The sequence below is a fragment of the Helobdella robusta genome, assembly GCF_000326865.2.
Source record: "Helobdella robusta unplaced genomic scaffold HELROscaffold_19, whole genome shotgun sequence".
In the NCBI taxonomy this organism is placed as follows: domain Eukaryota; kingdom Metazoa; phylum Annelida; class Clitellata; order Rhynchobdellida; family Glossiphoniidae; genus Helobdella; species Helobdella robusta.
The window spans coordinates 2,797,413-2,822,412 of NW_008704034.1; the positions used below are offsets into that span (position 1 = coordinate 2,797,413).

A 25,000-nucleotide genomic window follows, 5' to 3' on the forward strand; every position below is an offset into this window, starting at 1 on the left:
ATTAACTAATTAATTAATTAAAACCACAAAGAGACTTAATGTCATAATGGCTAACGGTTAAGATTATATATTAATAATGTATACAAGTTATGATTCGCATTGTAATGTTTTGTATTACTATATACAACAGATATTGTAATGTATAAATATACATTTATAAACAGCATTTATTGTATATTGTATGTATAAATTTATGTATTGTATTGTTTATTATATGTACAAACTGTTGCATCAATTGCATTCACAGAGATATATATATACATATTAATTCTACACATGTATACATTATTTTGTATGTGTATGTATGTAAAAAAATTGTATGTAGTGTGTAAAAAAAAAAGTTGTATGGTAAGTTGTATGTGATGTGTACAACGAATGTATGTCCTTTTAGATATTCGTCGTTGTTGTTATCGTCACAGATCATTCCATTATATCAGGGTCTATGAAATCTGTTGTTGAAAAAATATAGATTAATGAATAAAATAATGAAAAGAAACTTGAAAGGATTGATCTCAGCTGGTTTAGCGGCATACAAAAAGAGAATATGAACAATACAAAAGCCTGAACAAGACAACACGTTAAACATAAGCAACAACAATAACAGTTATAAACAAAATGGAAAAAACCCAAAGAAATACTAAAGAAAACCACCTCGTCAAATGTTTACTATCTTCATGTACTGCCATCTCCGTACTTTTGAATTCATTCAACTCTTTCCTTATGGCAGCCTAAACGCAATTTCATTTTAATTGGCCAACAAAATACAAAAAAACACATATTTTAACATAACTAGATACATACAATACGCAATACAAAATAACACGATACAATATACAATGCCCAGTACCTAATACAATGCAAAAAATACAAACCTTGTCCCTAGGGGTCAGTCTAGTCCAGGGTTTATCGGCCTTCCTGTCGTAAAGTTCTGCTTCAGTGACCTCGACATAGTCGTTGAACTTTATAATCTTTCGTTCTTTAAGTTCGTCGATGGTCGGTCGGAAACTCAACTGTCGTGTGGTGTGTTGTGGTTTGTGTGGTGTGATGTGGTTTGTGTGGTGTGTTGTGGTTTGTGTGGTGTGTTGTGGTGTGGTGTTGTTTGTGTGGTGTGAAAAGGAGTGTGAAGATTCGCGTCAAGATTGTTTCATTTGTCATTTGAATGTGTGTGTGTGCGTGCGTGTACGTGCGTGTTGTATATGAATGCATATGAACGTGTATATACTCTTTGTTCTCCTACAGTGTTGTCTGTGTGTGTGTGTGTGTGTATGTATGTTTGTGTGTATGTGTGCATGCGCGCGCGCGTACATGAGATGTATATCACCATTAACATCATCATCATTATTAATGATGTTTCACAACAGGCACCTTTCTTAGAAGAGTTTTCTTCTTCTCTTCTTTCTCTCGTTCAATTTCATCAGGCGTTTGTTCTATATACAGGATTGATTGAGCATTTCAACAAATGAGTGAATGAATGAATGAATGAATGAATGAATGAATGAATGAATGAATGAATGAATGAACGAATGAGCGAATGAACAAACGAATGAATAAACATCTGACTTAGTAGGATGTGTTTGTTCTCGAGATCTTCAGCTGTTGGCCTTAAACTCAATCGTCTGCAGTTTGGTTATCGAAATAAAAAATTTATTTTCCCCTTACAATTATTAAAAACAAGAATGTTAACAACAACAAAAAAAGAACAACAACAATAATAATAATAATAATAATAAGGTACTACTATTAAAAACCTGTCTAATTTATTGCCAATGACAAGTCTGGCCTCGAGACGATCCTGCTCGGATATTTCTGGCAGTATGTTCCTCTCCACCAACTCAACCCTCGGGGGTCGCTGACTAATTAGGCGAGCCAAGCTGTCCGACCGACGTAGCTTCGCTTCTAAAAGTATCCGGATTAATTGATTGATTGACTAAATGAATGGAATGAATGAATTGGATGAATGAGTGAATGAATTGGATGAACCAATTGGATGAATGAATGAATGAATGAATGAATACATGAATGAACAATAAATATGCTGAATAAATGACTGAATAATTTACTTAGTTTCTTTAACAAATGAATAATTAGCGTAATAATTATAAGCATAAGCCTATTAATTAGCATATCATTTAACATAAACATCTCTGAAAGCCTACCTAATTGTTCAGTAGTCATGTGACCACAGAATTCATTGAAATGTAATGACGACGAGGATGATGACGAGGAGGAGTTCTCTTTTTCGGAAATCTTAACTCCATCAACTGTAATTTTGCTGTGAAGTAATCACCAATATCATAATAAATTAGGATAGTAGAAACAATTTTCAATATAATTTTTCAACATTGTGAATACATTCCTTTTTATTAAAACACCAATCCTGCCCACAAATCACTACCGAATTTGACAGCCATCTACAGCAAAATCAGTACTAACACTGGCAACACCGGTTTTGGGGCAACTTTTGGCGGGACTTTTGGCGTGCCCACCGGACTTGACCTCGAAATGACCTTGAAATTTTGACCACAAGGGCTTGCATCTCTAGATAGGGAAGTGAAGACGGGACTGTTGACACCTGCAATGACCTGCTGTTTCATGATCAACTCACGGGATTTCCCACCCTTCAGGGCACTTCTAATAGGTCGTTTGGAAAAATCGGGTTCGTGAACTTTGACCTCTTCAAATTCCGGGGCTATTGTATCAACAGTGCCCCAGCTTGGATGCTGCTGCTGCTGTTGTTGGTTTGAGAATGATATGACTTGGAACTCGGTCGTTTGTTCTTGCTGATCTGAGGAATCGATGTATAACTGCTGTTGTTGTTGCTGAAGTTGTTGCTGTTGTTGCATGTGATGGCTTAGAAGCTGTTGCTGCTGTTGTTGAAACTGTTGTTGTTGCTGCTGTTGATGTTGTTGAAATTGTTGCTGCTGCTGCTGAAGTTGTTGAAGATGTTGTTGCTGGATGTAGAGAAGTGTGGGCGCTGAATGATGGAATGATTGTTTTGGTTTTATAGGAAACGTCGTTGGAACATTATTAACGTCACTGACAGTTATTTACAACATAACATTTGCTAAAAATTAACTTAGTTCGTCTTTTTCTACAGGTAGGAAAACATTTGAAAAATGTCTCCAACCAGCTGATGACCAGTCGAGGTTATAATTTTTAAAGCATGCTGGTCCGCTTAGTTAGAGAACAAAAATGAAAAAGTTAAACATGCAAAATATCAAAATAAATAACCAGGCATGGAAGACTTATTGCCCTTGTCATCAATATCATCACCCCGAGCACCGCAACCCTCATCGCCATCGTCGTCGTCGTCGTCTTCGTCGTCATCATCGTTTTTGTCGCCATTTTTATTCCAACGCTCTTGAGATCTCTTTACAAATGCGGCACTGGCGTTCAACTGTTTTAACAAATTCGTTGGCAACAATTTCACTTCTTGGTATATTTGTTGTTGTTGTTGTTGTTGCTGCTGCTGCATCAAAACCAACTTCTGTGGTTGTTGTGGTGGCTGTGCTAGAGCTCCATTCATCTCAGAAGATTGGTGTTTTAATTTAAGAAAATGTTGTTGTTGTTGCTGTTGAGGTTGCTGCTGCTGCTGCAATAATTGTTGTTGTTGCGTTAACAACTGTTGTTGGGCATCTGAATTGAAATTGAACTAAACAGTATTGACAATTTTTTCTAATGAGTTGAATGCAAAATTAACGGTGCAACTACAACAACTGAACAACAACAAATAAGCAAACAATAACCGAACAACAACAACCAAACTACAAGAACAACAACAGACAAGTGCGCCCGACACGTTGAATATAATTGAAAATGACTGTATAAAATATTTTGAATTAACATGCTCAGGCAACATATGAAAAAACAAAATTACGTTTTGAAAAAAAAACTTTCTTCAAAATATAAAAATGAATGAATGAATAAACAAATGAATGAATGAATGAATGAATGAATGAATGAACAAATGAATGAATGAATGAACAAATGAATGAATGAATGAATAAACGAAAAAAGATTGATTGAATGAATGAATGAACAAACAAACTTTAAACTAACGAATAAAAAATAAAGATAAGATATGATAGCTAAAGACAAATGAAAAAAATTAAACACATTTTGAAACCAAGCCAGATTGAAAATTTGAAAATGTTTAAATAACGTCAAATCAAATAAAACAATAGGAAAGCAGAATATTGCACTTCATATTATTAGCAAACATGCAAGCCACAAATTTCTTTTTTATAAGTGACTGATTCAGAATATAACTATCATAGAAACAAAGTGAAATAAAAAAACACGAAGCTACATTTACGAGTAGAAAGTTGAAAATATTCCAAAATACCTAATATTAAAAATATCAAACTTAATAGAAGATATAACAAGAAAATTTTACTCAACAAGAAAAATAAAACAATAATTTATTGTTTATTCTTTTTTTGAGAAGCAAATAAAATTTGAAAATTTAAAATAAAAAATTTAAAAATGATTAAAACTAAATAGATGAAAGTAGAAAGATAGTAGCGCCATCAGTTCTCATGCCAGGACAAACAACTCCAACGCTGTAATTAACCACCAGAGAGACAACATATTAGAACCTTGAAAAATTTTTAAATTCTGCGCCATTGGCAAGTAAGCATGGTGAACAGTTGACGGAGAGTTTAGTGCTGAAATTGATCTACCAGGAACATGATGCTGTTGTTGTTGTTGATGTTGTTGTTGATGTTGCGGTTGTTGCTGCTGACGCCTATGAAGATGGTTCAACTTAGACGCCATGCTATTTGAGTCAGTTGAGTAACTACGGACTACGGCTGGGTTGCCGGACCTACTCTTAAAGAATAACTTGGAAGATGACGAAGACGATGAAGATGACGAAGACGTTTGTTTGTTGGTGCAGATTGTTGTGTTGTGGCGTTTTGGCGGGTCGGGGGGTAGAGATAAGGGCGCGTAGATAAATTTCTGTAGAACTATTTGATTGCTGCTGTTGTTGTTTTTGTTGCTGCTGCTATTAATGTTGTTGTTGTTGCTGCTGATTGTACTATTATTCATGTTTGCGTTTTTGTTGTTTGCGTTCATGAAAGATTTGACATTGCTGTTACTTAGATTGTTGTTGTTGTTTATGATGAGTGTTTGTTGGTGTTTGTGGGAATGTTGAATTTGTTGTTGCTGCTGCTGTTGATTTTGTGCTTGGTGTGGCTGCTGCTGATGTAGCTGCTGCTGTTGCTGCTGCTGACTTATGGTTCTAGTTTGATGCTTTAATATCGAAACTGGATAAGCAGGCAAACTGAATCTTTGCTGGAGAGATGGAGTCGATGATGAAGAAGACGAGGCCGCAGCCGATGACGACGACGACGGTGAATGAGAATGATGATGATGGTGGTGGTGGTGGTGATGTTTTGGAGCAGATGGCAAAGAGTGAGATGATGTAGACTGTGTTGGAGTCATGTATTGTTGTTGTTGTTGCTGCTGCTGTTGTTGTTGTTGAAACAGGTGTTGTTGACTGTGTGTGGATTGAAATGTGGCTGATGATCTGTAGACTAATTTATTCAGAAAGGTTTAGAATATTTTTCCATCGATTCATCCCGCCGACCATCCGTCAATCATTCCACGGAATATTAGGCCCAGCACACATATAGTTTTGTGTGTACATCATCATGTAGGCGTGTAAGTAAAGTGAATGTCCTAATGTTAATGTACATAACAATGCAACCACACGCACGCACACGACTATTACTACTACTTTCACTATTACTACTACTACTACTACAACTAGTTCTACTGATACTATAATCATCATCATCGCTACTACTATTACTACCACCGTTGTCATTGAAAAAGTTCTAATACATTTGAAAGTACTTGAGCTGATGTTATTGTTTTAATAAAATTTAATATTCAAAAATAGGTTAAATTGACAATAATTTTTGCAATATGTAAAACTAACAAAATAACAAATGGCACTTCAAATCAAATTGACTTAAGAGATCAATCTCTCTCTCTCTCTCTAACTCTCTCTTCTCTCTAACTCTCTTTCCCTTTCTATACATCAACAAATATGAATACATGCCTACATATGCACAAAAAAAAACAAAATGATTGAATTCCCAGATGATGTAGAGCAGACGCAGTGGCGGATTTAGGTTTTGAAGCGCGGGGGGGGCGGCGTAATATTTACAGGGGCGATTTTTTGAAATCATAACGGGTGACACATTTATTGGAATAAAAATGAATTATGTTTTTTTATTGCTTTTTTTCAAAATAAAAACCTATATTAAGAAATAATTAATTAAAACAAAAGTCAGTTCAAATAAATGGTTTTCTTCTTGATTTCATTGTAGCAAAACGATTTATGGTTGAATCAAAATCAATATTTTCAGCAAGTTGTCGTTCAATTGCAATTAATGATAACCCAGATAATCTCCATTGGTCATCGTTGATCTTAAATAATTTTTTATAATTTTTAATTTACTAAAACTTATTTCGGCTGTAGAAGATGTTACTGTCAGTGTCAAGAATATTTTATACAAAATGGAAAGATTAGGAAGAGCTGGAGCCATTTGTTTACTAATAAGAAAAGGTAACATTTCATGGATTTTAAGATCTTCAGGTAGTGATGAACATATAGATTCATAAACATTTTTCAAAGTTTCATATTCTAAAACAGCTTCATTGTGGTTAATATCATTATCATATATTGCACACAATATTGAAAAAGTTGTGTTATCTGCCAAGAATTGGGATGGATCAAGACAATGGAAATTTGCAACTATTTCACAAAAATCATGAAAACGTTCTTCCAATTGCATTAAAAGTGTGTCTAAAGTTGCAAAGTATAGGAGAGGAGGAGGATGATGATGAAGACGGTGATGAGGGAATGATAATGATGATGAAGATGACGATGGTAAAAAAAATATGGTGCTGATACAGAAATGATGATAGCTGATTAAGATGATGTAGAATGAAATGGTGTCAAAAATAATGATGACAATTATGCAAATTATAAAGCAATTATTATTAAATTAATATGGGTAATGTCATAGCAAAAAAATAACACAACACAAAAATATCCTTCTGTATATTTTATTTTAAATTTTAAAAATATGACAGCGAAATTATATTATAACTATAATTAATACATTGTAATAAATAATTGTAATAATCATTACATAAAAAAAAACTAAAAATGTATACCTCATATTAATTACTGACCTGTAACAAGAGGTGTTATATTGTTTGAAGTGAAAGCAATTTGACCACCACAACTACTACTATTAGTACCATCAATTTGTTGCTGCAATTGCTGCAGCTGCTGTTGTTGCAGCTGCTGCTGCTGTTGTTGCTGCTGCTGCTGGGGAGATAACGAGATGGCATCAGATAATGTTGATGACATCACTGACAGATTGTGACCATTTAGAGACAAGTCTAAGGTAGCATTTGTTATGTAACTGTTTGTTGTGTCAAGTCCTTAAAAAAAAAAAAATTGTAAAATTGTACATATAAATTATATATATATATATATATATATATATATATATATATATGTGTGTGTGTGTGTGTGTGTGTGTAGAGAGAGAGAGAGAGAGAGAGAGAGAGAGAGAGAGAGAGAGAGAGAGAGAGAGAGAGAAAATAGGAAGAAAAGAGAAGAAAAATAAAAAAAGAAAAAGACAGAATAAAAAGTTATATAAATTATAAAGATTAGGAGGTACATCACATTCATACTAGAAAAGTTAACAGCAACCTTGCTGGTCAGTAGAAATTTGATGTAGTTTGTTGTCAGCTACCATTATATCAGCATCATGGAGTACACCTCTTTTCACTAGTTCTTCCTTGCTCAATCTTTCTGACATTTTTTTCTCTAAGGCTTTTTTGTTAAAGATTTTACAATTAAAAATATTGAATAACACTTTATTCTACCAAGTAAATTGTATGTGCATTCAATGCACTTTGTGGAGTTTGGCAATTTATTAAAATAATTTTAAAATTATATAATTTTTAAAATCTTTAAAAAATAATTAACATTATTATTTACTAACTGTAGGCTCCTTTTTCAATTTTTTCACTTCGTTTCTTTTTCCTGTTCCACTTCCACGGTTTGAACAACTTCCCCAACGTAGACTTCATCGTTCGGGACTCCAGGGACGGCGACTCCGGAACGGTGGGGACACCAGCAGACGATTCCATGGCATAACAAATTCAAAGGCAAGTGGAAGCAGAAGAATCAGTAAAAAGATATTTGTGAATTAATTAAATTTAAATTTAAATCTTTATTTTGTGTGACCATGGAGTTAAAATTTTAGCAAGAAAGGGCAAAAATACTTAAATGGGAAACACAAAATTTAAATTTAAAAATAGTACATCACAAAATTTGTAAATACTGAATTAGAGAACATGTAAACGTAAGTGCAGATGCTATGACAATAAAAAAAAGTCTAAAAAAAATCGAGTACCGAACGCGATTGATTCCGATCGGGTACAGAGTTAAATTTTATCAATAAAGTGCTTTGAAAAACTAAATTATTTAATAATTTAACTTTATTGAATTATTTTTTAATTAAAAAAATCAAAAATTAATCCAAATTTGCGAAGAATTATCGTGAATGTATAAGCAATGACAGATGGTGCATCTCCGTATTTATTTATTTCGGATTCACTAGTCATTGATTTTTTTCCTCGAAACAGAAATTTCTTCTAAATAAAATTTATGTTTAATTTGAAAAATCTAATCGTTGACTTTCTCGAGTTGACAAAGTAACAAATTTTTTCAACCTTTCGAGGTGTACTTTTTGTTTAAAATTTTCATTTCGACGCGTATTTAGACGTTTTTTAATGAAATGTCTCCTCATAAAAAAAAATTCCCAGCACTTCCATTTTTCTGTTGTCTTTTTTTTTACTTTTAATTATTCTAATTATGTCTGGTGCTGGATCTTATAACATGGATGAAGGATTGTTTTAAAATTTATTGTGTTATTCAGTCATTTAATTAGTTTGTATGACTGCTTTTATTTGGTTTTTAAGAAAAAAATTATTTGCACTTCTTTTATATAAATTTTATATTCATACTAATATTAATTATTAATGATGTAGACTTTCAAAATTAAGTTTTAAATGTTAAACTTTTTATTTTTTACTTTATTTTATGTTTATAGTTTATTGCATCATCATGTCATAAAAATAATAACTAGTCTGGTTTTTGTGAGCTTCTATGAATCAAATTATACTTAGTCCAATGAAACAAAATCAGAAAATGATATTTTATTTACATTTTACCAGCAGGCAAATGACGTTATCCCTACTAAGCATCTTACTCAAGTTAATCATGTTGCAGTTTTTATTGGTTGGCTTTTTGTCACTTTTACTCTACTTCAGCCTGCTGATGTTAAAATGTTTAACAAGAATCCTGGCCAGATATCAGCTACCACATCTGAGACAACACTCCACTAATGAACCAAAACCAGTTTTAGTTGGGTTTTTTCATCCTTATTGCAATGCCGGAGGTGGTGGAGAAAGAGTTCTATGGTCATCAATTAAAGCTTTGCAGCAAAGGTTAGACGGCTGTTGTTATCTATATGGTGTCATCATAGACTGCAGATATTTATCATGAAAATATCTAACTAATTCAAGCTTTGTTCAAATTTATGCATCTCTAATTTTAAATAATCTTAAAAATAACCTTTTCAAATTTATTTTTCTAACTAGGTATGACCATGTGAGATGTGTCGTATACACGGGAGATTTGGATGTATCAAGAGATGAAATACTGAAAAAGGTGAAGGATCAGTTCAACATTGATTTACCCAGAACAGACCCAATCAGTCTGTCTTTCTGTCTTCTGCAGAGCAGAAAATTAGTGGAGGCATCAAATTATAAAATTATGACTATGCTGGGTCAAAGTACTGGATCTGTTTTGTTGGGATTGGAGGCTCTGTTCAAGTTCATACCAGATGTTTACATTGATTCCATGGGTTATGCATTCACATTACCTTTGTTTAAATATCTAGCTGGCTGTCGTGTGGCCTGCTATGTTCACTACCCGACTATAAGCTCTGATATGTTGCAAGTTGTAAGTGCTTTATAGATATTGTCCAATCATTTGGTTTTTCTTTAGTAAATATAAATGATTTTTAATGTTTCAATTTATCAAAATTAATTTCAAATTAGGTTTCAAATAGAGAGCATGCTCATAACAATGAACAATTTGTTAGCAGGAGTAGGTTCATGAGTTTATGCAAATTCATGTATGTTTTTGTCAATAATGTTATATAATTAGTTTAATGTGGCCCATTTTTATAACTTTTTCAAATTTACAAGTCAGTCTTAGAAATTAAATTTGTTAATGACAATATTAATAACACTTCTATAATCCAATAACTCAAATTAATGTGAAAATCACAAAGATACTACAAGATATTTGCATTTGTCTATGGTTTTGTTGGCCGGTTTTCGGATGTTGTGATGGTCAACTCAACATGGACCAAAAACCACATAATGGACATCTGGAAGATTCAACCAACCATCGTTTATCCCCCATGTAATGTCGAAGAATTTCTAAAAATAGGACGCGACGTCAGTGTCGAGGATGGCTTCCTAAAGCTGAAAATTAACAAAAATGGAGAGGGTGAAGTTGATGACGACAACACCAAATACATTGTGTCCATTGCACAATTTAGGTTAGTTACATGATTCTTTGTATAAAACTTGTACAACAATATAATAAGAATATTGTTATAAAGATGGAACCCAATGTTAACAGCTGTTAAAACATTCGTTTAGATTGTTATAAAGATGGAACCAATGTGAAAACTAATTACTATTTTTAATGACAGGCCTGAGAAAGACCACTCCTTGCAACTGAAATCATTCAAGAGGTTCCTGAAGAGCGTAGAAACAGAAGAGGATGAGTGTAAGAAGAATGAATTGAAAAAAAACATTTACAAGTTGGTCCTGATTGGAAGCTGTAGGAATGAAGAGGACATGCAGAGGGTAGACAGATTGAAGAACCTTGCAGAGGAACTGGAAATAACATCATCCGTTGATTTCAAAGTAAATATTTCATTTGCTGACCTGAAGGAATTCCTCAAGAAGGCATCTGTGGGATTGCATACAATGTGGAATGAACATTTTGGAATTGGTTAGTAGTAAGTAGGCACAGTCAGAGTAATAATATTTCAATTAAAATTTCAATCAAATCATTGAATAATTTGAAAGTTGAAAACTATCTTATTACTTTTCAAGAAATGTTTTAAACATTTTTACGACCAATTTTAGGAATCGTTGAGTGCATGGCCGCAGGGGTCGTTATGTTGGCTCATGATTCTGGTGGACCAAAGTTGGACATCTTGGCAGACTATGAAGGACAGCAGACCGGCTTCCTGGCGTCAGATGAGGTGACATATGCAGAAAAATTAGTGGAAATATTCACGTCTCGGGAAGAACAATTGTTAGAAATAAAAAGGAATGCCAAGTTATCTATCATGAGATTCTCAGATGAATGCTATCATGCAAACTTTTTAAACGCCACAGACGAACTTCTGGGTGACTGACATTAATTAGCCCTTTCATTGTTGTTGTTGATACTAATATTTAAATAAAATAAAATACAGATTTTCAATTTGTTAAATGATTTTCAATGACTTTATCTCATAAACTTTAATTAACTTGAACAATATTTCAATACGTGACATTCTTCAATAATATATTTTGATAATAAATTCGTAATTGTTTATTCAATGAAGAAAAAAACTAAATTTTTATACATTTATCCCAAAATATATTGAAAAAACATGTTGACAGTTTTTAGAAGTTAAATATTGAAGCAGTAGACTTGTGTCTGTATGTCCGTCCCTGCAGCCTGCAGTTTGAAAGCACATTTCTTCAAAATCTTTAAACTTTCTCCAGCTACTGTAACTTTCATGTTGACACACTTCCTGGTGTTTCAACACAATCTTCTGCCACTGCATTGACCTTATCCTCTGCCAGAACTCATCAACATCAGCCTGATAACCCTCAATGCATATTATTCCAGGTTTGCCTGCACAACTGAAACCAGTGAGGTTCAATGATTTTGCTGAATCTAAAATAGTTTTCCTTTTGGTCTTGTTGTATATATGATGTGAGTATATCCAGTATCTACACAATGAACCAGATTTATTGGAAAGAGTTCTGCTTTTAGGAGATTTGTGATGTTCAGCATTGGCCTTTTTGTCATTTTCTATGTAAGCATCTATCTTTTCCACGACCCATTGTATGATATCCAGTACAATTGGTTCACCAGTGAGTAAATTTGTTTTGATGTGATGCTGTAGGTCAACAAAAAATTTATCTGAGGACTCCCTACTTAATGGGTCATCACATCTAACTGAAATGTCCGGTGGAGTCCTTGGATAAGTGGTTGGTAGGTCAAATGTCAACTCTACATGGTTCTGCGTAAATTTTTTTTTCAATGAATTAAGATTAAGATTAAACATTCTGTAACCAGAGTATAATATAAGACAATTATTATAATGTTATTAATCAAAATATGTAAATTTCACAAAATATTATTGTTTTATTAAACTTTTTAAGAACAAATTAACTGAGTAAAAAGCTAGCATCACATATTTTACAATATCAAATAAAAAGTTAAAAACTTAAAAACAAAACATAAAAACAATGAAAATAACTTTTTGAACTGATTCTAGTCTGATTGAATACCTTAATCTTCTGTCAAACTTATCAGTAGGAGGTCCATGTAACTCCTGACAGTTGACAGTTGACTTCAAATCAGTGTAACACGACATGTCATCAATCCTCAATTCACCTTCCTTGCAGTACATACTCATCAGCATCTCTAATTCATACAATTTGTTACTATCACAATTGTCCATTTCATCAGTATTTAGTGTAGATCTTCAATTCAATAAAAAATGATTATTACTTATTAGAATTAATACTTTATTTATATTATCAGTATCACCTCAGACTCAAATCGACTGCAAACTATTCCACCGTACCTTTAAAAAAAAAACTTGTAACCGAATCTACTTTTAACTTTTTATGATGTCTATATAAACATTAATTAAGAATGAATTTAAAAAGTTGCTAACATTTTTTATTGCTAACAGCGTAACAAATTTTTTTATTTTATTAATTTTATTTTTAATAAATAATATATTAATAAATATGTTAAATAATTGTAATTCTGCTCGTAAAAAATAAATTTCAAATAAAAAACGCGTTTATTTATAATGTATTTATTGTCTATGAAAATCAAGCAGTCGATATATGGTATGAGTAAAGGCGATAACGTTTGTATAAATTTGCTGGATTTATTTTCAAGATATTACGCGAAATAATGGGAGAAACTAAACAAAAAGAAGAATTTACTGTTGAAGACAGTTTTTTGGTATTTTTTCGTTTTGTCTTATTTTAAAAATTATATTATATATGATGAGAAGCTTCACAACACGTCGTTGGCACACTTTTTTAATAATTCTTTTATTTTACGAAACAAAAATATTTCATTTTTTTAATTTTTCAAGTAAGAGAACATTTTTTCTCTGTTTAAAATTGTCTTACTAACTTCAAATTTTACAAGCGGTCTATTTTATGATCTATTTTACAACCCAAGAAAGATACAGAATATGGTGGCTACTTATCATTTCCGATAATTTTCGGTATATATATCCATGCAGGTGACATTTAGAAATGTTGAAAATTATTATTTAGATTATTCAAGATGGCGTGCCGCGAACATGCCTTAAAAGTTGGAGATGTCTTTTATTCATTTAGTGAGGTTAAGAAGGCTATAAAAGATTTTGAACTCGAACAAGAGGCTTCGTATTGGCGACGTGACTCGAGGACGATTCAAAATATGATCAAAAGAGGTTATGATTTAGTTGATAATGAAGATATAAAATATTATGACATAACCTACTGCTGTGTAATGGGTGGCCGATCCTATTCTTCGAGGTCATCTGGCGCCAGACCAAACCATAGGTATAATTAATTTATTTTATGAAATATTTCAAATTTCTAGTATTTATTCACTGAAAGAAATGTAGTTCTGTATATAATTTAATGTAATAACCTCTATGACTAGTTAATAAACATCACACCATGTATACATACATATATTATTTATAATTACTCACCAATTAAATTTTCAGCTCATTCAAAAATGGATGTGAATCTTATGTGAAATTCAAATTAGTGGACGATAGGTTAGTAGTTCGACATATGGACATTGGGCACAACCATTCGACACATAGAGAGGTGAGTACAAGGGCACTGAGTCTAAGATGTGCCCAGATTCATATGTCCTAACTAACCCTAGCTAAAAATTTACATTACATCTATAATTTTTTCTTAATCCTACAGCTGGGGACTGATTTTGGCTGTGGTTTTTAAAGTTTTAAACCAGATTAGTCGAAAAATTTACAGGATTTGGGTGATACAAATTTTGGCCGACGTGTTGTGTAAACTTACTCAACTGAAATATAATTTTTTTATTTTTATCAAATTAAAAAAATATCTATTAATTAACAAAATGAAATAAACAGGATGATGTTGATGGTGATCTGAAGTTAGGAGCCAGATATTCCTCATTTGTTGAATTACAAAAAGCTGTTGATGTCTACTGCAAGAAAAATAATGTTAGATTTTTTCGATCTGATTCAAGGAAGTTGAAATCAGCACCGAATAGGATAAATCCTCAAATCATTGAGAAGACCCCAGATTACCTGGTGTATTATTCTCTCACTTACACCTGTGTCTTTGGAGGCAAGAGCTTCAAATCTAGGAACAAGCATGAAAACAAGAGGTTGCAGTTGCTTCATTGGTTTCTGTTTTTACATTGTTTTCAACAGTCGCTGGCCATTCAAATTTATTTGAAGTATTTAACTTAATTAATTTTTGTAAATTATTTATATTTCAATTTTTCCTTGTAGTTCTGTGCAAGAAGGTTGTAAATTCATCATCAGAGTTGGCTTGACTAAAGATTGTCAGATGCTGCAAATAATTAAGGTGAATTGTTTACTTTTATAGAAAGATTATTTATTTGACCTGAAAAAAATATAAGTTGGTAAATATAACCTCCTAAATTGTTTTTTGACACAAAGATGAGTGATCCAGAGGTACACAATCACGTTTTATCAGAAGCCAGTCTGGCAGACATGCCTAAAGTTCGAACTAGCGCATCTTCAGTCCCGGCCACGACTTCTGCCACTGGTAGCAAGAAACTTTCAAAAACTCAACCGAGTCGAGTAGAGGAGAAGAAAGCAAGTAAAAAGGTTCCAGAATCAAAGTTCTCCAGCAAATATATATACGGAACTCACGAGGACCAGTTATTGCATGAACACGATAATGCAATGAACTTAACGAAATATAGAGAAACTGGTTTGTTTTGTGACACCGCTATCGTGGCTAAGGATGGAATGTTGTATGCTCACAGTGCCATTCTTGCCATGAACTGCCCTTATTTCTACTCAGTACTCAATCAACAGCCCTTCTACTCACCAAAAGCAAATATGGTTGACCTTTCCAAGTGGGCTTTCAACTGTTTTTATTTTATTTCTTCAATAAATCATAGTTTTTTCTAGCTTATATGTGTCTGTCTAAATGAGTTTGTGATCTGCTCAAGTAAATTTTTTGCTTACATTTTGTACACTGTGTATTTAATTTGTCTAAGTTTATCAATTGGCATAAATTTCGAAATTGTATTCGTACTAATAACCAAACATTCATTCAAACCTAACTGACTATGGAATGAAACCACATCAGGTATTCATCTGTTGTCATCAATGATCTGCTCGATTTTTTCTACTTTGGAAAGATGTCTATGAAGTACATGGATGAGCTGAATGAGATGGTCAGTTACTTTGATATGGTCATCAATGTTGTCTCTGATGATGACGACGATGATGACGACGACGACGATGATGGAGAAGAATGTGAGGGTGCTTCCAATCAGGCTGCAGAAGATGAAGGTGATGGCGACGAAAATGAGGATGAAGATGATGACGATGATGATGACGATTTTGGCGATCCATTAGTCAGCATTGATGAATTTGAAAACGATCCAGTTGGAAAAATTAACCAAACATTATCAAAAAAAAGCAAAAAAAGTAAAAGTTTTGAGCCTGTCATGAATCATAAGGATGTTGTAAAGTTAGCTGCTGCTTCCAATCCAAAGGAGAAAGATGTACCTGTCTCAACTGTAAAATTGAGAATTCCTCGATCTGGCTTGAGGAAAAAATTAAATAAAAATTTTTCATGTGTTAGATGCAAGAAAGTCTTCTCATCACAACACGACCTCATGAAGCACAAGTTGCTATTTTGCATGTTCAGCAAGTTGAGGATTCGTAGTTATTAAGAAGAAGGGGAGGAGGATGGAGGATTTGTTTCTGTGGTTAGTTTAAAAGATGGTTGAGCCACTAATGCAGTGATTGACACATCTTAGGTATTCACGTTGAAATTGGTTTTATTTTTATTTGGATTGCGAGACATTTAATGTTCGAAATTATGTATAAAGTAGTTGTTTTGTATGTTCTATTGACAGCTGCATATGTTAGAAACAAGAATAGAATCAAATAAACTTTTGTCTCTGTTTTAATTTTCTTATTTTAGTTATTTTTATACGGTTCTATCGTTTGTTCGTCGCTAAGATTAAACAAGCGTTATTATTACAGACGATAAACTAGTCATTTAAACTTTTATTATCTCCGGCAACAAACGACTAATAGAATGAATTAGTTCAGGTACGATACAGCCTCTATAAATTGCCGTTGCGTGTGCATTACTCGAACACCAGCTTGAACTGGACTTGTTCATTTCTCTGTAAAAAAATTTTTGGAGGTAAAAAAGTTACTTTTTGATAAGTTTAAACTTTAAAAGCACGGCGAACTCGATATTTTCTAATCTTTTTTTTTGTATTTCCCGGTCTAGAACGAAAGTCTAGACTGGAAAATAAAAAAATTAAATTGTATCGGTAACACCGAGGTTGCCATTCCTTCTCGGATGGACGGATTTAATACACTGTTGGACCATTCATTTATATGACTCGCTTTATATTTCTAAATGAATGTTTATTGCCAGATGAAATATTTAAAATGCGAACAGTAGTAGCACGAATGAATGAATCACTCGTCGCCGGGATATCATAAATTTATATACTCCATGTTGGGCGGAAAAGTTGTTCATTGACGGTATTAATTAGCTTTCGTTTGATATTGCAATGATTGAATTGAAATGTCATTCATGGTATAATAAATATGTAAAAATGTAACAAAATACTTCAAAAATATGACGGGATCGATATGACAAAAAATATTAACTACCCTCCTCTCCATCTCGGCCAATTTCTTCTTTCTGCGTTTCCTCTCAAACGGAGTGGGCAGTTGTTTTTGGCCCCAAATTTTTTTGTAACAGGGTCTGCATGACTTTCTGCAAATTTGTTTAGTGCACTCTCCGAACAGAAACGGTAGGCAATAGCCGGGCCAATAATAGCATAATAGGCTTAATCTAAAACGTGTTTGTTGTGGCAGGTGTTATTGTCGCTGAAATGTATTTTGGGATCTGTACATGCGCGTGTGTGGTGTGTGTATCTCACATGAGAAAGGCCACAATGCCAGCAGCCACACAGTAGAAGATGTAATCTAACTGTTGAACTGTCTGCGCCTCGATCAGCTTGCCAGCGTGCAGTACCGAAGAATCTACATCCTGTGCCTCTTCTAAGAGAGGATCATATCATGTAAGATATATATAAGATATATAAGATAATAGACTGGAAAATAAATACGATTATACTGACGGACGAAATCAGACGGTCTGCAGGAGAAGTCGGTAACGGATCCAACATCTTTGGTGGTCATGTTGGCGCTACATTTTTTGCACTTGTACCGACCCGGTTTATCCTGATAGAATCCTTTTTCGCATGGACTGCATTGTTTTATGTCACCCCACTGATCGAGTTTAGTTCCTGGAAGGCAGGCAGCTGTTGGGAAAGAAGTGTGTTGCTTGGGAATTCGTTTGTTTAATTGTTTGTTTGTTCGTTCGTTGTATTGAGTTGAGATCTTTGCCCAAACTTTGTTGCGTTATTTATAATTAGTGTTTGTGAGTGTTTATTCAATGTTGGTACTATGTACGTACGTGTTGTATTGCTTAAGATAATATACGGCATTTGTGCGGTATAGATGGTAAACTGTAAAACGTTTGTCATGGTATTTTTATTGCGGTACTTGTTTTATAATTGTTAATTACGTTATGAGGTATTAATTTAAAAAAAACATTACCACATGTCTGTTTGGTCCAGAAGAAGTAACCAGGCGAGCAAATGAATTCTACATCCTCACTGTTCACTACTTTACTCACTACAACCTTACCTTCTAACTCCCGCATCAGCTCGGTGATGTATTGATTCGTTGTAGCTATCTTGTATTTGAGGATAAGTGATGAATGATAAGGGTTAGCATGAATATGACGACGATGATTAAGTTCAAATGATGGTAATAGTTCAAATGATGGTGAAATACACAAACGATGATTCTGACGACGATGGTGATGGTGATAATATATTAATATCATGATAGCCTAACAGTGAAAATGACAACAAAGTGACTAACCGAACTTATGATAAGTTCCTTCATTCTTGTAACTTTACATGGAACCAAGCACTCTTCTACGTCACCATCGACTTTGTAGATGGTTAGTGGATTTGTCTTACGCACTATTATCGTCTCCAGCACTAACACCTTTTGAGATTATGAAATTTAGGGTTCAAATTTTTAAACACACTACAAATTAGGTTATATAAATGTTATTAAAGTAAAGAATATAGTAGGTACATGTTAAATGTTATATATAAATGTTATTAAAGTAAAGAGTATAGTAGGTACATATTCATTTTTTTTTAAATATTAATGATAGATAGAATAGCGTGATAGAATAACTGTTGAGGCGCTTGATCCTGCTGTTGCAGTTTCCGTATTCGAATACAAATAGATCCCTGCCTATCTAGTGCGATCGTGCAATGTTTGTGATGCGTGGATTCACGCGTATATCACACGCGCTGTGTGTGTGTGTGTGTGTGTGTGTGCGTGTGTGTGTGTGCGTGTGTGTGTGTGGCGTTGACATTCCTGAAAGTAAATTACGAAAGAATCAATAATAATAATAATTATAATGATAATAATTATAATAATAATAATTATAGTTAATCCATGAAATCCCACTTAACTGGATTATCCTTAGAATCCAGGTCCTCCCGACAAGTCGCTTTCACATCATAATTGCAATCAAACGGAGTCTCACTACCAGTTGAGGAACACACTTTATTAGAAATCATCTTGAAGAGTTTCTCCGTATAAGGATCACCGCATTGCTCTACGTAAACCGGGAAAAATGATTTCAATGACATTTCCGCTATTCCGTACACTGTCAGAGTGATTTAAATTTTATATTTGGTATGTGACGATTTTGTAGAACTCTTAATAGCATATTCTGTTTAGGTTTTATCAGGTTTTAATGCACTGTTGGAGATAACGTTAACAACTTGAATTGCCGCGTTCTATTTAAGCGAAAATACTTTTTTTCAAAGTAAAAATGTGGATAATTGTATATTTATGAACATATTTTGAAATGTTTTTTAAGAAAATCTAAAAAGTAATTTAAAAACAGAAATGGACGACTTGATGAAGAAATAATTTACCAAAAAGGACAACTTTGAGCTCGTAGAAAATGCTCCCAAACGTTCCCCTGCAGAAGTAGAAACCCGAATTTTCATAAACTATTCTCTGAAACACCAATATCAGGGAATTTTCATCTTTCTCAACTTTGACTTGTTTCTGCGAGGATTTCCTAGCTAGGTCGTCATTCTTCCTGTTGTACCAACTGAAAAGTGGGTGCCGTGCAAAGGAGAGGTAGGTCAGGCAGTTGATTTTAAATGAGGCTTCCAGTGGTTGATATGCTGATAGGGGGGGGGGATTCGGATGTTTATCATTTGGGTGTTTTGTCATTTGAGTGTTTGTCAATTAAACTATATTCAGAAACACTATATTTCAGAAAGTTAAAGAAAAATTAGAATGCACAAAAAGACAAAAATTGAATCTGCCTACCCCTTAACTCAATAGTCCTATCCGTACGGGAAAATTTCGTGATGTTTCCGGGTGGGACTAGTTCGGATGAAGCCAGTTCAGTGGAAGGACGAGGAAGGAAGGTGTGACTCAGTAAAATAGAAGTCTTCCTGTTGCTACGTTTGAATTTGTGGTGGTATGCGCGCTGTTTTTTGTTGTCGTAGTCGTCGACGGTCGTGGCTTCGTCGTTCGGAAGTGTCGAATTTACACTCACGTCAAATGATGCCAAAGCAGTCAAATTGTTGATGTCATCACTGGAGTTGATACTCCGGAATATTTCACTGTTAGATAGCGGAGAAATTTTCTTCGAAATCAAATCTGTAAAATTCGCTTCGGCCGAGTTTTGATCGCTATCAACGTCATTGTGGTAGTTTCTTTTTTTGTTATCACCATCGTCTTCATCATCATAATCACCATTGTAATCATTTATGTATGATGATTTGTCGTAGTGGTGCGAGTAGAAGCCGGTCTGTGAGATCTGTGCTAGCCAGTCTGAAGAATCGAAACTTTCCAAAGATGACCGACTGGAACCTAAAATTTTTTTAGAAATAAATTCAAATAATGAAAGTTTTCAATAAATAAAAAACTAGTTAGTTAATTAGTCAATTAAATTTTATTTATTTATCTAAAAACTTTTCAAACGAACGAAATTTTTGCGAGAAAGCGAGAAAGAAAATAAGGAACCAAACGCCAAATGTCGTCATTTCTGCGTGAGCGAAATTTAAAAAATAATAAAGGGCAGTTACGTCACAGTGACGCGTTCGTTCTCGGTGATAAATTATATAGCGCTTCACGAATTTTCCAACTGTGTAAATGAAAAGTGTGCTAAAACTTGAATATTTAATACATGGTTTTAGCTTAAAAGTTTTTTTTGGTCAGGTTTATCGTGGAATGAAAATTTTCTTTTAATTTTTTAACAAACCCACCTGAGTATAAATACATTTAGAACACTTTAGAGCAAACTTTTGTGTGAGAGTGCGTGTATGTGTTTTATGCACGTGTGCGTGTGCGTGCGTGCGTGTTTATAGTCACAGCAATAAACCAAAAACCGGTGTAGGTGGATGTATTAATGAGATGGGTTTAAAATTATTAATGAAGCCATGGTCACGCTGGTGAAATGGAGAGGTTTATTATGATTATCATTTTTATCAATAATAATAATAATAACAATTATTATTATAACAAGTTAACCAACAGCAACACCAAAGGTGGCAACAAATGGATAATGATGATTAACACTGCCTATATCTGATCCCTATACTAGGAACCAGCCCATCCAGCGTTCTCGTAGGAGTGCGCTTGTGAAAACAAGGACACACACACACGCACACACACACACACACATACATACACACATACATACACACATACGTATGTGTGTGTTTTTTGTTGTGTCTATGTTCTCTCCGAGCAAATGGCAATGTTCTAAGAATATGCAATATAATATATTATGTTATATGTTCTGCGGGTTTACACAATAAATTCTACCAATATAAAATCTCCCTCTTTCTCTTTCTCTCTCTCTCTCTCTCTCTCTCTAGCTATTTCCTCTGTATAGTTGATGATTCATGTTATAATTATAATATTAATTAATAATAATAGAATATTTATTATCATTATTAATATCATTATTATGGTCCCGTTGTTTAAGTGACGGAAAACGTGTTCGTGCAGTTTATACCTCTGAGAACTAACTAGAAAAGAATCTATAATAACATAAACAATAATAACATTATAATTATTAATCATAATAATGATTATTATAATTATTATTTATAATTATTAATTTTTCTTCTTTCTCATTTGTTTGCGTGCGGCTTGTTTCCCGGTGCATCAGAGCATTATTTAACAGTGGAGACGGTAGCTAAAAGCATGCATTGGCCGGTCAAGTTAGTGTTGAATTGTCGCTTTCTTATCTCAACGTTTTAATTGAATTAAATAAATAAATAAATAGTAGATAAATAAATAAATAAATAAACAATAGATAAATAAATCTAAATAAAATATATTTAATAAATATCAAATAACAAGTTGATGTTACCAGGATAGCCTCACAAACGTAGATTGTTAGCAGTTCTTTTGCTTTTTACGTCCTACAAAAATCTGATCGAGTGAATGAATAATGTTCTCTCGATTGAGTGAGGGGATGAATGAATGAACATATGAAAAAATTAATGAATTAAACATGCAAATGATGTTCAATGGAAAATGATTTGTTTTGTAATGTAACAGCCATCTTCATCGTACCATAGAGTTCTAACAAGTTTTTCTTCAAATGTGTAGTTACTAATTAATGCATTAAAAATAATTTTTAATATATTTGTTAATAACGTTAATCGTTATATTATATTTAATTATTGTTATTTATTTTGAAAAAAATTGAAATTTAATTAATTTTTTTTAGACAATCTTGACGAGAAATTTACATCTGGTTTGTTTGGACAGCAGGATAATAAAATTCACCGCAAAATAAAATGTCACAAAAATTGAAAAATGGTAGCAGCCGACTAGCCAACCAGCCACTCCACCAACCATTCAACCAGCCAACTAACCAATCAATCAGCCAACCGGCAAGCCATCCAATCAGCAAACTAGTCACCAACAACTTCCCGACAAAAGTGCATCGTGCAGACGTTCTGATCAATGTGATAAACGAGGAGCACGAACCAACAACCTACAGTCTGGCCTCTCCGTCTACGTCAGAGTCAAACATTTCTTATAGCGAACTGTCGAAGAAAAAACTTTCATTGAATGCCAAAGATAATCCAAATAACCAAAACGCGTCGTATTTCTCGAGCGCGCACAACATTTTTTCAAAGATTTACAACACAAGCAGAGACCAGTCGAAAAAAATTTCTTCCTCGCCACTTCCATCGTCAAACAACAGTTCAGAGAAGATATCCAGCGCTAGCACTAGTCCCAACTTGACAACGAAAACTGTTAAAAATTCCAGTTTTTCTTCTGCTGATTCGTTTCTTCTCTGGTGGAAATCCTCACACAGCAGTCCAAACGCGTCAAGAAGTCCCTCTCCCAATCCTAGCAGTTCGTCATCAGGAATCCCGGCTGTGACGCCCCCTCCACGCCAGAGTACCATCAGGTCTCGATCACTGAGTCCCATCCTACCGAGCCACCAGAGAAACAAGCAACATCACAGATTGTCAGAAGGCAAGAGCGCAAGAAGTAGCAGCAGCGTTGTTAACTTCAACAACTTCTTGCGGCAGTACTTCACGTCCATGAAACAACCGTCAAAATGCGACGTCAGCCATCTAAAGCACAAAACGATCAAGCGATCGAAGTCGGCGTCTCAAGACAGCATCTGCAACATTCCAATCGAGATTCACCATCACCTGCCAGCAGCCACGCACAGTAAAGGATTATCATTCCTTGATAAGCAGTACTCAAAGAAGAAAAAAAATTCCAAATTTGCCAACATAAACGAGCTGGAAGATGAAATAACGTCGACAACGACAACTACGAAGACGATTCCTCTGCTGCTGAACGGTCTGCAGGACGGTCACTTCTCAGTGAAAGGAATCTTGGACATAGTCCCCAGGCGCTACTTCAAAATTTCAATCGAACTTAGAGGTTTCACCGTTGAAGTCAAATTCGAGACCGAACCCGAGGAGAAAATAAACAGATTTTTTAAATCATCGTTCAAAACAAAAGCATTGACGCCGTCGGTGAGGAGGAATTCCATCATGGACGATTATGACGCAACGACCGACCGGATGGCCGGCCAGCAACAAACCATCATCAAGACGACCAATTATAAATTGAACCTTCCCATATATGCCGACCTATCGACCTTAATATTTGACTGGAACAGCGAGATGAAGACTTTGAACATTTCCGGCAAAGTGAAAGGATGCTCTCACTTCCTGGATACTCCCAGTAGCTCCGAGAACGCCACCAACCGAGCCAAACTGACCGCTAACTCATCGCACAACAAAACTAAATTGAAGCGCGCGTCGAAATGTCAGGCTACTGTAGTTAAGGGCAAGCAGGATTCCTCAACGCCAAATTCTAAAACGTCGGAACGTGCAACTTCAAAGACGCAGAAGGAATTTCTTTCGGCGTTCAACTGCTGCAACAACAACAACAACAGCAACAACGAAAACAACCAAAATAATAATAACAACAACACCAGTATGAACATGATGAACAAGAAAAATAATAAGACATCAGACTAAAAATAAACTTCATACAATAAGGAGAGGAAGAAAAATATCCGAGATACGTAATTGCGAGCGTAAGTGTGCATGTCTGCGAGTGCGTGTGTACGTGTGTATGTATGTACGTACGTGCGAATGTGCGTGTGCATGTGTATATGTATGTACGTATGTGTAGTTGTACGTGTGACTATGTGTTTATGTATGCACGTACAGATAAATGTGCGTGTGTATATGAGTATATGTATATATTTTTAGCTGTCATGTCAATAAACAATAAGTGTTCTGAAAAAAAAACACTTGACGACATGTTAATTGCAAACGGATTGCAAACATGTATAACGAGTAGTTATGTTTATACAATGTTCGTTTTTTTATATCCACTGTGTATGTATGTATGTATGTGTGTGTATATGTGTGTGTGTATATGTGTGTGTATGCGTGTGTATGCGTGTGTATGTGTGTGTATGTATGTGTGTGTATGCGTGTGTTTCAACGTGTGTACACTACGTGTATTTGAGTACTTCTCCTTTCATTTAGGTTTTAATGTTTTTTCGTTCTAATTCACGATAGACCTTTAATGATTAATATTAATTGATAAATTAATTACGCATTCAATTACCTTTTTTCTCTTCTCTCTCTCTCTCTCTCTCTTTATATACGTATATATATATATATATATATATATATATATATATATATATATATATATATATATATATATATATA

At 34.1% G+C, this 25,000-nt stretch overlaps 7 protein-coding genes across 7 annotated transcripts; 3 read left to right on the plus strand and 4 right to left on the minus strand.

Annotated features, from left to right (window-relative positions):
- Positions 1-578: 578 nt before the first annotated feature.
- On the minus strand, positions 579-1,921 carry HELRODRAFT_76965 (hypothetical protein; the record flags this gene model as incomplete). Its single annotated transcript, XM_009016856.1, has 5 exons — positions 579-728; positions 873-1,010; positions 1,366-1,427; positions 1,561-1,616; positions 1,749-1,921. Coding segments are annotated over 5 exons (579 nt in total), but the record flags the coding sequence as incomplete, so codon positions are not given.
- Positions 1,922-4,536: 2,615 nt separating this feature from the next.
- Positions 4,537-8,181, minus strand: HELRODRAFT_171047 (hypothetical protein; the record flags this gene model as incomplete). Its single annotated transcript, XM_009016857.1, has 5 exons — positions 4,537-5,469; positions 6,636-6,817; positions 7,210-7,464; positions 7,739-7,861; positions 8,034-8,181. 5 exons carry the CDS (start codon positions 8,179-8,181, stop codon positions 4,537-4,539), a joined length of 1,641 nt encoding a protein of 546 aa, XP_009015105.1.
- A 1,192-nt stretch (positions 8,182-9,373) lies between these two features.
- On the plus strand, positions 9,374-11,700 carry HELRODRAFT_111022 (hypothetical protein; the record flags this gene model as incomplete). Its single annotated transcript, XM_009016858.1, has 7 exons — positions 9,374-9,543; positions 9,697-10,060; positions 10,159-10,235; positions 10,395-10,567; positions 10,622-10,667; positions 10,824-11,128; positions 11,266-11,700. 7 exons carry the CDS (start codon positions 9,374-9,376, stop codon positions 11,538-11,540), a joined length of 1,410 nt encoding a protein of 469 aa, XP_009015106.1. The 3' UTR covers positions 11,541-11,700.
- Positions 11,701-11,747: 47 nt separating this feature from the next.
- Positions 11,748-12,863, minus strand: HELRODRAFT_171049 (hypothetical protein; the record flags this gene model as incomplete). The annotated part of the gene is made up of 2 exons (XM_009016859.1): positions 11,748-12,419; positions 12,660-12,863. The coding sequence occupies 2 exons, from the start codon at positions 12,861-12,863 to the stop codon at positions 11,748-11,750; spliced, it is 876 nt and encodes a 291-aa protein (XP_009015107.1).
- Positions 12,864-13,714: 851 nt separating this feature from the next.
- On the plus strand, positions 13,715-16,348 carry HELRODRAFT_171050 (hypothetical protein; the record flags this gene model as incomplete). Its single annotated transcript, XM_009016860.1, has 6 exons — positions 13,715-13,974; positions 14,145-14,250; positions 14,538-14,797; positions 14,925-15,000; positions 15,096-15,520; positions 15,757-16,348. 6 exons carry the CDS (start codon positions 13,715-13,717, stop codon positions 16,346-16,348), a joined length of 1,719 nt encoding a protein of 572 aa, XP_009015108.1.
- Positions 16,349-16,771: 423 nt separating this feature from the next.
- HELRODRAFT_171051 (hypothetical protein) lies at positions 16,772-21,044 on the minus strand (the record flags this gene model as incomplete). The annotated part of the gene is made up of 11 exons (XM_009016861.1): positions 16,772-16,810; positions 17,313-17,496; positions 17,585-17,705; positions 17,786-17,968; positions 18,357-18,405; positions 18,597-18,725; positions 19,040-19,042; positions 19,208-19,404; positions 19,679-19,936; positions 20,085-20,633; positions 21,029-21,044. The coding sequence occupies 11 exons, from the start codon at positions 21,042-21,044 to the stop codon at positions 16,772-16,774; spliced, it is 1,728 nt and encodes a 575-aa protein (XP_009015109.1).
- Positions 21,045-21,974: 930 nt separating this feature from the next.
- HELRODRAFT_171052 (hypothetical protein) lies at positions 21,975-24,292 on the plus strand (the record flags this gene model as incomplete). The annotated part of the gene is made up of 2 exons (XM_009016862.1): positions 21,975-21,991; positions 22,783-24,292. The coding sequence occupies 2 exons, from the start codon at positions 21,975-21,977 to the stop codon at positions 24,290-24,292; spliced, it is 1,527 nt and encodes a 508-aa protein (XP_009015110.1).
- Positions 24,293-25,000: the final 708 nt, after the last annotated feature.